At 38.0% G+C, this 13,563-nt stretch overlaps 1 protein-coding gene across 1 annotated transcript in view; it reads left to right on the top strand.

Moving 5' to 3' along the window:
- The window catches only part of NUCB2 (nucleobindin 2), a 36,634-nt gene extending 35,048 nt beyond the window's left edge, over positions 1-1,586 (top strand). The window contains exons 6-8 of the mRNA XM_081799235.1: positions 831-846; positions 1,051-1,221; positions 1,497-1,586. Of these exons, the coding sequence (XP_081655361.1) occupies positions 831-846; positions 1,051-1,221; positions 1,497-1,586 (277 nt within the window). The remainder of the gene's footprint in view (positions 1-830; positions 847-1,050; positions 1,222-1,496) is intronic.
- The last annotated feature ends 11,977 nt before the right edge of the window (positions 1,587-13,563 follow it).

Genomic DNA, 13,563 nt, shown 5'->3' with positions numbered 1-13,563 from the left:
TATATATTTATATTTGTATTATGTCTATCTGTATATGCATGTATTATACACATACACAGATACACTTACATTCATATTCATCCTGGTATATTTAGGTATCAATATATATTAAAACTTAATGAGCTCACTGGGGCGCCTGGATGGCTCAGTCGGTTAGGCATCTGCCTTTGACTCAGGTCATGATCCCAGGTCCTGGGACAGAGCCCAGTGTGGGGGCTCCCTGCTCAGTGTGGAGTCTGCTTCTCCCTCTCCCTTTGCCCCTCCCCCACTCATGCCCGCTCTCTCTCTCTCAAGTAAATAATAAAATCTTAAAAAAACAAAATAAAACACAAACAATGAGTTCACACTCCTACCTCCTGAAATTTCAGTCCAATGCCTCCCAATTCCTGTACAACATCCTATTTCTTCCTCTTTCCATATTTCATATGAAACCTGGCTCCTATTTTCCACAATATTATTCCACTTATTTCCTCAATCCTAGGATGTTCAGAGTGTTTCAGATTGCTAAACTCTGCAAAAAAAAATTTATTATTTGTTTAGATTTTTGTTGTTGTTTTTAACCTGAGCATATAGTCTGAATACTCTGATCCAAAGTTTCTTGATTAGTTCTTTTTTCCCCCTTCTGTTTTATTCACTTAAAATAAAAGTATAATTTATTTTCTTTTGTTTATAGTCAATTTGGGTTTTCCTGTCCTTGTGGATTTTCTTTCTTCTCTTTTCTCGAGTATATGAAACACTGACAAGTTTCTAAAAATCAAACCTGTACGAAAAAGGTGTATTTAGAGAAATGTGATTTCTTTTCCCACATTCTCTCTGTCCTTTCTACCCAGTTCTCTTCATTGTTCTGTAGGTAACCCATTTCATTAGCCTTGGATTTTTCCTTTTGCTCAAATAAATACATAAATATATATTTTCTTATTTCCCCTTTCTTACCAAAAATGTGTATTACTATAGATACTCTTGTACTTTACTAATCATAGAATTTTAAAAGCTGAATCAAACCTTGTTGTATAGCCAAGATTATTCTTTCCTCAATTTTTTTCCTTTTAGACACTGGATCAGCAACAGCTCTTCACAGAGGAAGAACTGAAAGAATATGAAAATCTTATCTCCTTACAAGAAAGTGAACTTAAGAAAAAGGCAGATGAACTTCAGAAACAAAAGGAAGAGCTACAGCGTCAGCATGACCAACTTGAGGCTCAGAAGCTGGAATACCATCAGGTGGTATTTATAAAATGATTGCAGCATTAAAAAGAATTTTAGGTGTTTTGGTAAAAGCGTGTGTTTTTTGTAATATAATATTTCAATGTCCGATTAGCTATAGTATTTTAAATTTTAGTATTTTAAAAACTGCTTTGTTGAATATTAATCTAAAGTTTGAAGTTTGAATATCTCATTTTGGAAAACAATTTTCAATTAGTTTGTTGTGGTTTGTCAAAGGTCATGAGAAAATAAAAGAATACTTACTTTTAAGACATTCTTTTTCCATGCACTAGGTTGTACAGCAGATGGAACAAAAAAAATTACAACAAGAATTTCCTCCATCAGGGCCTGGTGGAGAATTGAAGTTCCAGCCACGTATGTAACTTTATTTTTATTGTTTAAGGAAATAAAAAAATTGAATAAATTGAAATCTACGTTTATTACAAATGTAATTTCAAATCATTAATATCTATGGTATTTAATATATATTTGTGGAACTAGTGCAACTCATACTACAGAAAAATGTAGTACAGAAAAACGTACAGAAAGAAGCCTTCTAAAATGTCTATGCATTAGCACATTTCAAAAGCTATATAATTTGATAGCTCTATTTATGGTGAAATGATTTATTTCAAATTATTCACAATTCTTTCTAATCAGTTATTGATATTGTCAGAGAACATGGTTTCTTAATTGTAATCTATGATTAGCTAAGCGTATTTTAAAAATGCTTTATATTTATATTTACATATATATCTACTAATTTTAGCATATATATTATATATATTATATATATATGATATATATAAGGAGATTCTGAATAAAGGGAGATACCTTTAAAATGAGAGCATTTTTTTTTTCAAACAGACATTTAAAGTCCGAAGTCCACCAGAACTTGGAAGAAAACTGTTAAATCAACATCTGTGTCATCTTTTTACCACCCTTCCTTTTTTTCTGCTCAATAAATATTTTAAAGCATATATGGAATAAAGGAAGATACTTTTTAAATGAGAACACATCTTTTCAGGACACAGATATTTAAGGATTGAAGTCCACCACAACCAGGAAGACTACAAACTCAGTATCTGCTCTCACTTTCATACCTCTCTTCTTTTTAATTTGTTCTCCTTTAATGATTTAATTAAGTGGCCATAAATTATGCCATAATTTAATGAAACTATCAGTAACTGTTTAAGTGAAAAAGTTCTGTATTGCTTTTAAAGTAAATTTATATTGTTGTCACTCATAAAGATAGTCTTTTATAGGTGCTTATCAGCCCCTCTCTCGATAAAAGTCTCTTTGATGTTAATAATTCTTCTTCTGAGAAGATCGCACTTTCCCCCAGTGTTTCCTGGTAACTTCTTCCTACTTCCAGAAACCTTACCTGCTAGAAATTCTTCTACTGAATAGCTTTTGCTACCACTTCAGATCATTTTTTGGTTCATATTTTTGCTTTCTACTCTATTACTTAAGATCAGGTTCTGCTACAAAAACCCAGAAAAACCGGGGCGCCTGGGTGGCTCAGTCGTTAAGCGTCTGCCTTCGGCTCAGGTCATGATCCCAGGGTCCTGGGATCGAGCCCCGCATCAGGCTCCCTGCTCAGCGGGAAGCCTGCTTCTCCCTCTCCCACTCCCCCTGCTTGTGTTCCCTCTCGCTGTCTCTCTGTCAAATAAATAAATAAAATATTTAAAAAAAAAAAAAAACAAAAACCAGAAAAACCAAAGATAACAGTGTTTTAAACTAAATAGGAATTCTTCCCTCTTCCATAAAGGAAATCTGTAGGTAGGTGGTGTCCAGGTTCCTACCTCTCTGTTCTGCTATCCTCAGTGCATGGTTTTTATCCTCAAGTTACCTCATTCTCACTGTCCAAGATTGCTTTTGGAGGCAGTGGGCAAGAGGAGGAAAAGGAACTTCCCCCCCCAGTTGCATCAGCTTACTGGATTCAGTGTTCCTGGAGAACCACACAACATTTTAACTTACATCTCATTGGTCATGTAGCTGCTAGGGAAGCTGAGAAATCCATGTGGCATTGGGACCAGCTAAAAGTTAGGATCTTTAACTAAAGATGAAGGAAGTCATGTTTGGTAAGCAACTTTCAGTTTTCACCCAGACAGCTTTATTGGCTACCTATATATCTGTGTACACTCTTCTGAAACATAGAAAATACTCATTTGCCCTGCCCCAAAAGGAAATACCCCACATCCAATCCATTATTGCATATAGCTCAAAGACCATGATACCCTTGTATAGTCCTCTCTGTAAGGTTAGGATGTGGCACCTAATGTTCTGGCCATCTACAAACTAAAAAACAAGGTGTCTGCCTTATGAGTACCAAATGCATAATGGTGGGATAGGTACAGGATAACTGCAATAAAATCAACCTTTCAGAAGAGGGGAAAATAGCAGCCACTGATCCATAACACTTAAAAGGTACTGCTTGGCAAAAATAGCAAGGTCTCTCTGCCCTGTCTGTAAATATATTCCTTGGTTTTCATATCAGGCAACCCCTGATTCACTTTTGTGGGAGGAACTCACTTGTCGAATGTCCTCAGGGGCCCTTGGCGCTGCCTTCTAGGAAGTTTTTATTGTCCATTAATTTTCAAGGACACATTGTGTGGGCATTGGAAAGTGTGCTGGTCTTGGTGGCTGGACAGCTTTAGTACTTTACTTCCTGTTATGGTGGGTTTAGGGGCTTGGGAATTGTTTTAGATAGTTAACAGGCTGTTGCAGGCCAGGTTTAGGATTTGTTTTTGTTTTGTTTTGTTTTTTGGCAAAAAAGTTCCCTAAAAACTTAGTATGTTTCTGGTCTGTCTTTTTCAATTATTACCATGAGTAACCACAAAGATCTTGTCAAGACACAGTTTTTAACAAAGAACATCATCTTTTACTTGCTGGCTTCTGTGCTCTCTCTCTCCCCTTGGGTCTTAAATGAATGGTACCTACTTGGGACCATTTTAAATTGTAGGCTTGGGTGGGATGGCAACAATCCCAGTCTGATCTCTTTCCTTGGGATGGCTCCCATTACTTGGCAGAAAATTCTTAAGAAAGGTTGAGGCAGAAAAAGGAAAGGCAGAAAAAGGTTGAGGAAGCTTTAGCAACTTCCTCAGAAGCTTTACTTATAACTGTTTCAGTTTGGAGTAGCTGACTTTTCCAATTTCTCAGGGCTCTAGATTTGGGACTTTGTCGATTTATTTTGTAGAGAGCCATTCCCTCAGCAAAGCTATATTCCTTTCCATCTGTGCAGTCTTGTTACCCTTAGCCTGAGTCCCATCTCTCCTGTATGACTTTGCCGAAAGAGGCTAGAAGCAGCCCACATGCTAACATTCTGAAGTTCTACCACTACTTCCTCTAATACCTTAACCTTAGTGGCTTGAGGTCTCACTGCCCAAAGCCCTACCTCCTCAACTAAGCTAACTCCATATTTAAGATCCTTTTACTAGCTGTACCTTACTTCTAGCTACCAAATTCTGTCTAGGTCAGGATTCCTGGTTGTAGATAATAGGATCTTCTTTAGCTGTTGAACAGAAGGGGCTTGATTAAGGGGTGCTTGATTAAGGGTAACTCACAGAATCTTTGGGAAGGCAGATGAAACAGAATTTAGGCTGAGCTTCATAGGAACTACATCACAAGAGTGGGCTGTCAAAGAAGCTGCTGCTTTTGGAACAATCGAGAAGCTGCCTGCCAGATCAAGATGCCTCCTGCTGGATTAAGGAAGCTGAGAACAGTTGCCAGCTCCAGAACTGTACCACCTCTGCCGTGCTTTGTGTTGGCAGAAGTGGACACCTCGTGTGCTGCCTCTCTCCCCGTGTGACTTGGTTCTGAGCAAAAGTCTCAAGTGAGTGCATCTGATTGACTGGACTAATCATATCTGGAAACCTAGCTGCAAGGGAGGTTGGGAAATCCTAGTGTTTAACTTTACTACCTCTGTAGTACAGGAAGGCATGTTTAAAGCTGTTGAATGAGCCAATCTGTCGTAACATTTCATAATTTTACATTGTGTCTCTTCACATTAATAATTTTTAAAACTCTTAGTCCTCATTTTATAAAATTTTTAAATGATCAGTGCATGCTCCAAAGATACCTCAGATTTTTTTTTTCTTAAATCATGGATCCCAAAATTAAATGTAGCAATCTGGGAAAGTTCTGCTTACATACAGCTGTAAAAATAAAAAACACAAAAACAAACAAAGAAACCACAAAAAAAATCACTTACTAGAGTAATGCTGTGTTTCCTTAGAGATGGAGAAGGATTCTTATCTCTATTGTTTAAATTGTAGGAAACATTAAAAAATTATCTGGCATATCCTTTTGTTGATGACTCTGTGACAAGAAACTGTGATAAGACAGGGATTCACCCAGGGTAAACTTTTTTAGATGGTGGACTGGGGTTCAATCAGAAAGGAATTGGAGGGGTGCCTGGGTGGCTCAGTCATTAAGCGGCTGCCTTCGGCTCAGGTCATGATCCCAGGGTCCTGGGATCGAGCCCCACATCGGGCTCCCTGCTCCGTGGGAAGCCTGCTTCCCCCTCTCCCTCTGCCTGTTGCTTCCCCTGCTTGTACGCTCTCTCTCTGTCAAAAATAAATAAAATCTTTAAAAAAAAAAAAGGAATTGGAGACAACAATATTGTACTATGATTATGTAATATGATACATATGGATACAGGGTAATCATGAGAATACATAAATGTATCAAAGTAACATGTTGTACATCTTACATTTACATGATGTTATATGTCAAATATATTCAGTTAAAAATATAATTGGAGGAGAATTTATTTTTTTTATTTTTTTTTTTAAAGATTTTATTTATTTATTTGAGACAGAGAGAATGAGAGACAGAGAGCATGAGAGGGAGGAGGGTCAGAGGGAGAAGCAGACTCCCTGCCGAGCAGGGAGCCCGATGCGGGACTCGATGCGGGACTCGATGCGGGACTCGATCCAGGGACTCCAAGATCATGACCTGAGCCGAAGGCAGTCGCTTAACCAACTGAGCCACCCAGGCGCCCCAATTGGAGGAGAATTTAGAGACGTTTCTTCAAATGATCTTTTGGCATGAGTAATAATGGGTGGATATTACCGTAGACATACCTCACAGTTTCCAGCAAATCATCGTAATTTATATTATTAAAAAAAGAATTGGGGGCACCTGGGTGGCTCAGATGGTTAAGCGTCTGCCTTGGGCTAAGGTCATGATCTCCTGGTCCTGGGATCAAGCCCTGCATGTCAGGTTCCCTGCTCAGCAGGGGAGTCTGCTCTCGCTCACTCTGCCCTTCTCCCTGCTTGTGCGCGTGCGCGTGCGCGCGCGCTCTCTCTCTCGCTCTCAAATGAATAAAAATCTTTAAAATAAAAAAAAAGAATTGTTAGCCCAAGATTATTTATGGACTTAAGGAATTCCAGTTCTTAAGAGTATTGGGCATCTATGAGCAAATACTGTTTCTTACAGAGTTGCTAATAGTACTCTTTACAGTTCTCTTAGAAAGTATTGGTCGTGTGCTTAATTTATACCATTTTTTAAAATTTTTTAAAAATTTATTTATTTATTTTAGAGAGAGCACACGAGTGTAGGGAGAGGGAGAGGGAGAGAATCTCAAACAGACTCCCCACTGAGCATAACCCATCATGGGGTTCCATCTCAGGACCCTGAGATCATGACCTGAGCCAAAATCAAGAGTCTGTCGCTTAACCAACTGAGCCACCCAGCACCCCTATACCATTCTTCTTAATACTTTTTAGGTATTCAGTAGTCTTTGATTTAGGTGACTTAGTGGTATGTATTAGTAATTTGGGGTTTTGTTTCACATATGAATTTTCATAAAGCATATAAATTTTAGAGTATACTTAGGTATATATAATTAAAATTAGATTTTGGAAGATGATAGCCCTCTAGAATATTTGACTCTTGCTAAGAGAAACTGCAGTTTAGAAGTAGTGGTAAAAAAATTCTTTGAGATATGGCTCTACATTTTTTTTTTAACCAAAATGTGTTTACAACAGCATTATTTTCTATACTAATTGAACAGATTTGTATTACCAAAGCCTAAATGCACATCTGTTTTTCACAGAAAGAAAAATACAAAGACAATTTTACAGTTTTGTGAGAATGTGGTGAGAAATTTATTTTCTTTAGGAAGAAAATTTGACAAGCCTAGTTCTGGTTAGTGCCTAAAATTTGATCTTTGTTTTATAGCTGTGTGGTACAATGAAGAAGAAGTTGAAACAGAGCCAGAGTTAGATGATGAGCTTCATCGTTGTCATGTGAGATTTTTATCACTTGAAGAACCTGCTAAAGAAGTCCACTTTCACCCTTAACCACTGGTGCCTCACCTTAATACTTTAGTTCTTTTTTTTTTTTTAATTGAGAGACTAAGGTGTACTGAGTAAAGTGAAGAGTGTACTTTTTTGTTCCCTGTGGGTGAAAGAATGAAAGACTGTAATGACAACTTGCTTTCAAGGTGTGAGATTAGAGGGAAATCTGGTCTTTTCCTTGCCTTTTTTTTTTTTTTAAACACAATATCATTATCAGGATTCTAATTTTTCCTTACTCACATTTAATTTATTTTTTATTTTTATTTATTTTATTTTATTTATTTATTTATTCATGAGAGTCAGAGAGAGAGATAGAGAGAGGCAGCGGCAGAGGGAGAAGCAGGCTCGCTGCCGAGCAGGGAGCCCGATGCGGGACTCGATCCCAGGACCTGGGATCGTGACCTGAGCCGAAGGCAGACACTTAACCATCTGAGCCACTCAGGCGCCCCTAATTTATTTTTTAAATGAGTACTTAGCTATGGAGTAATACCCATTTCTTAGACAATCCAAGAACTGAGCCAGAACAAGCAGCAGCAGCAAGTGGTAAAGGCACCAAATTGAAAAATATGAATTTATGATTACTAGCACTGCCAACCTCTTTACTGAGAAAAAGCAAAGCAAAACCAATAAAACCTTTGACTTAATTTTAGGTATTTAGATTTTCCCCCAATATTACTTCTAGAATTATATAGAAAAAGCCCCCTACATTTGATTTTTATAGATATCTACAGTTTTTCCTGCAGAGCTTTTAGTTTACATTTTAACTGGCATTAGTCGTACTCTTTTTTTATTGTTATGTTACTCACCATACATTACATCATTAGTTTTTGATGTAGTGTTCCATGATTCATTGTTTGCATATAACATCCAGTGCTCTGTTCAATACGTGCCCTCTTTAATACCCATCACCAGGCTAACCCATCCTCCCACCCCCCCTCCCCTCTAGAACCCTCAGTTTGTTTTTCAGAGTCCATCGTCTCTCATGGTTCATTTCCCCCTCCGATTTCCCCCCCTTCATTCTTCCCCTCCTGCTATCTTCTTCTTTTTGGCATTAGTCGTACTCTTGATGAATGCCATGTACCAGCTTGGTTGTTAGTCAGCCCTTGACAGTGTATTTTTCCCTATAAGCTTACCTTTCCATTTAACTTCAGAGCTGTGCATGCCTTTAAACAAATTTGGTTTTGTTTATAATTTATTGCAAGCAATAGATTTGACTTTTGCTGTGCAAATTTCCTTATCTCTTTTTATTTTATCCTTGGTAATAAGTATATTTTCTAAGATTTCCAAGATTATGAATATAGATCTTGTAACTAAAATGTTAAAATATTTTATTTTACAGTTCTTTTAATTTTGCTGCTCCATGGAATTTAAAAATGGGTAATGATTTATTTCCACATGATTTTAAAGCTATAACTTGTCTGAGTGCTTTAAAAGTGAGAGAGAAGAAATAAGATTCCATCTAGTTCTCTTTGCCTTCTTCCATGAATCGTTGTGTTAAAATGTTATTTTTGTTCAATTTTAGTCCACCTTAAATGTAGATTTTTAGTGATAGGAGAGTGTGTGTCATTTAACTAAATCCCTGCCGTCATTTTCGGTTCCTTTTGTGTGGAGTATGAAACCCATGTACAGCCTGTGCCGTATTCTGTATTTGTTTTGTACAATGTTGTTTTACCTACTTTGCTGTTCACTATTACCCTTCAATGTGTCTATCTGTCACTATTACCCTCAAAGTGATTTGAGTTTGCTTTACTTTTGAATTCTTCCCTTTCTGTTCTTGGTATTGCTTCTTTGTAAATATTTCCTTATTAGTGTGATGATGTCTTATAGATTTTTTCCTTTTTTTAAAAACATTTGCCATGCCTCTTAGTGTTTAAACATTTTTGTGGTAGTATTGAAGCATTTTTGTCAAACACAGCAATCATCTTCTTGTTCTATAGCATTGAGCAATGGATGTTGGAGTTTGTATCTTAATTTCTTTTCTGATTAACTCTCAGTTCTAATCCCATATACATTTCTTGTTTCCTTTGATGTGTATGTATTTCCACTCCCTTTGATATTTATAGCATGTTTCATTGAGATTCACGATTGATATGGGGAAAAAGAAAAACCACATTTGCAGAAAGAGCTGTTTCAGCAAGCAGGCAGTCATTTCTAGAGGGGTATCCTAGAGCTACTTAGGCAAGCCGCAGTCATTCCTGGAGGGGTTCCTGAGCACTGTGGAGAGTAACTCTAACCCTAAACAAAATTTCTGACTCATGAGTAGGGTTCCTGACTCCTCTTCCACAGAGTGAACCAGCTTATGGAGCAAATGCATAGCATTCAGACTCTGATCAATGTCCCTTGTCCAATTATTTAGCTTTTTTGTACCCTCCTTAAGTAATAATAGTTTAAAAAATATTTTGTGCATTCCAGCAGACATTTTCTGCCTTACGGTTGTTAATAAAGGAAAAAAAAGTATTTTTTGTAATAGAAAGACCAGGACATGAATTTTGCAATCTCTGATTAGAAGAGAAGTAGCATAGTTTTTTGTATTTGTTATTTTTGCCTGGATGATCTGAGTTGTTTTTTGTTTTTGTTTTTGTTTTTTAAGACTTATTTATTTATTTTAGGGGGAGAGGGGCATAGGGAGAGAATCCCCAAGTACATTCCCTGCTGAGCACCGAGCAGAGGTGGGCTCCATTCCACAATCCTGAGACCATGACCCACTAGACCAGGTCTGGAAACCCAAAGTTGGATGCTCAACAGACTGAGCCACCCAGGTGCCCTGATCTGAGCTTTAATTAAGTTCTTTTCTCTCTATGAACTCTTCCCTTTTCTACTTTTTGTATTGACTTTCCCGCTGCTGTGTTTCTAATGCACCTCCTGAGTCAATGGAGAAAGCTTTGAGTGATGTAGAAAGTTATCAGCACCACTGTCAGCTGTCTTAAAGTTTCACTGTCGCCCCTGCTGCTAGCTTTTGGGGTTTACTATCAGGCCTTTCTAATGAATTCTGCCCTTCCCTCACAATCCCAAACTATTCATCTTTTCTCCAAGGGAGTTTATTGTATTACCACTAAGGAAGATGTAGAGGTGACTTTATTAAAACGGGATTAATTTACAAAAGATTTGTGAGAGATATAATAGAGGATAAGTATTTTATTTTAAAGATAATTGGAAGCCAGTTAATGCCCAGAGCATCTTTTCATTCTTTTGTGATGGCTCTGGTGACTTCCAGATAGCTCTATTTGCACCTTTCCATCCAGTTTCAGGGCCTAAGAATGGAAGAGCCCTGGAGACTCAAGTACTGTAGCAGAGGTGGAGCACTGAAGGTGTTTCTTTCTTTGAAACTGTTAGTCCAGGATCTGTTAGCACACATGAAGGTTATAATAAGCCCTTGCAAGTTTCAAAGTGTCTATGTACCAATTTTTATAGCCTCTAATTGAAAGATCATATTTCAGAAGCAATGTGTGTACATTTATATGTAAGCTTGTGCCTAAAATAGGCGTGGAAGGAAGACCATTAGTTAGTGTCTTCTGAAAAAAATTGTGTCCTGGAATTAAAAAGTGAAAAATTTTTGCCTTTCCTTTTCATGAAGAAAACCAGTGCTGCATAATCTGTATTTTATCAATATTTATTATGTTTTAAAAAAACTTTTAATAATGATGGTATATACATCCTATCTTAAAGACCATTTATTTTATTTGTTATTGCTAAATTTGGGGGACTGTGGAATTTTTTTCAATTTAAGTGTTGAATTAAAAATGTAACCTTTTATAAGTATGTGGCCAAAACTGTTCTGTTAATTTTAGAGTTTGGACAGAAATTTTATTAATCTGAAGTATATTTAGATTTAATTCTTTTTGGCTTCTTTAGAAAATTGGATCATTTAAAAAAACTACAAATAAATAACTGGATTTTAATTTGATAATCAGGAAGACACAGAGACCTTATACAAGTTTGTTATATTTGTTTTTTGATTTTATATTGTAAAAATTCTCCCAGTGCAATATTTGTCAGAAAATATTATTCTAGTCATCATTTGTATAGCTTTGTTTTAATTATATTAAATGTAAAATCAGAAAAAATATTTAATATTTGTTGTAATTTTCTGGGGAAAAAGACAAACTTGGCAATGTTGAAAGAGTGGGTTGTTTGCAAAACACAATTATAGAGTCAAAGAGTCTGAGGGCCTTAGAGATCATGTATCAAAGAAGGAATTCCTTTTCCAGCATTTTTTTTTTTTAAGATTTTATTTATTTATTTGACAGAGAGATCACAAGCAGGCAGGCAGAGGGAGAGGGAGAAGCAGGCTTCCTGCCGAGCATGGAGCCCTATGTGGGGCTCCTGTGATCATGACCTAAGCCAAAAGCAGACGCTTAACCGACTGAGCCACCCAGGGGCCCCTCCAGCATTTCTTAAGATGCAGCCCCTGCTTCCAGGTATAGCACATAAGTGGAAATTTCAGTGGTTTGCAGAGTGGTTTACTGGGCAAGTATGGGGATTCACCAAATAACTTCCTTTGGGGGAAGTTATTTAATGATGTCAGTAATACCAGAAGAGGACTTCTCCTCAGGGTAAGACTGCCTGGAAGAGGTAGCAGTTGAGAAGAGGTATAGACTAATGTAGCTGGACCTAACCTTGTAGATCTCTTACTTGTTAGAGCTGTGGCTCAGAAACTGTGACTTTGTGAAGGTCCCTCAGCTAGTTGGTCTCAGTGTGGGCACCCTGCCCACCTCCCAGTTCTATGCTCTTTCCACTCTGCATGCTGTTCTGCAGATAGGTGAGAATGTAAACATTTGCTTAGTTGCCGACAGTACCACTAAGTCTTCATTCACATGCTGCCTGATCCTGTAATTCTTAGTATATGTGCTGCCGAAGCGAGCACTGATCCTGTAATTCTTAAAACAGCCCTGCTGGGTTGTTACCATCTCAGTTTTAGAGAAGTGGAAACTGAGGTAACTTGCCCACTGTCATACAGTCAGTGATGATATAGCCTGAACTTGGGTCTTGAGTCCAGGTCTGCCTGTGATTTTCTATAGATTACATACATTGTTTTTAATGATGTGAGGAAAAAATTAAGTAGGATCAGCAGGACTACTGGAATGCAAGATGCTGGGGCAAGAAGTATGTGCATTTATTTATTATAATAGCACTGCTACTTGTGTTCTGAACTTTGTAGTTAAAACTGATTTAAAAACTGGTCTGGAGGGGCTCCTGGGTGGCTCAGTCGTTAAGCATCTGCCTTCTGCTCAGGTCGTGGTCCCAGGGTCCTGGGATCGAGCCCCGCATGGGGCTTCCTGCTCAGTGGGAAGCCCGCTTCTCCCTCTCCCGCTCCCCCTGCTTGTGTTCCCTCTCTCACTGTCTGTCTGTCTCTCTCTCAAATAAATAAAATCTTAAAAAAAAAAAAACTGGTCTGGAAGTGGTAAAAGGTAAGCATCACTGAATGAACATTTTAGGTTTTGCGGGAGGAGGTCAGAAGCCACTTTCTGATTAATAAGGGAAATTAAGGGCTGCCTTTTGATGTTTGACTAAAGCGTTCTGGAGATACAGATGGGCTTTCAGTTTCAGACTGTAAACTTACTTTAAAGATATCTCTCTATATATGTCTCCATATATCTTTAAAGATACATAAAGATATCTATATAGATATATATGGCTATATATATCTATATATATAGACTTTTTTCCCCCTTGTTTTGTTTTTTAAGATTTTATTTATTTGTCAGAGAGAAAGCACAAGCAGGGGGAGCGGCATGCCGGGGTAGGGAGAAGCAGGCTCCCCGCGGAGCAGGGAGCCCCATTCGGGGCTCGATCCCAGGACCCCAGGATCATTACCTGAGCCGAAGGCAGACATTTAACGGCCTGAGCTACCCAGGCGCCCTATATATAGTTTTTGTTTGGTTGGTTGTTTTTAAGAGAGAGCATGGCGTCGGCTCAGGATGAGGGGAGGGGCAGAGGGAGACGGAAAGACTCTCGGACTCCCCGCTCAGCAGGGAGCCTTGGGGGGCTGATCTCACCACGCTGAGATCGTGACCTAAGCAAAAGCCCAGAATGGGCAGTTCGGCTGACGGAGCCA

Source organism: Leptonychotes weddellii, chromosome 11 (assembly GCF_054177405.1).
Source record: "Leptonychotes weddellii isolate Sample4059 chromosome 11, ASM5417740v2, whole genome shotgun sequence".
In the NCBI taxonomy this organism is placed as follows: domain Eukaryota; kingdom Metazoa; phylum Chordata; class Mammalia; order Carnivora; family Phocidae; genus Leptonychotes; species Leptonychotes weddellii.
Note: the sequence above shows the minus strand (reverse complement) of the source record. Positions and strands in the feature narration are given on the sequence as shown.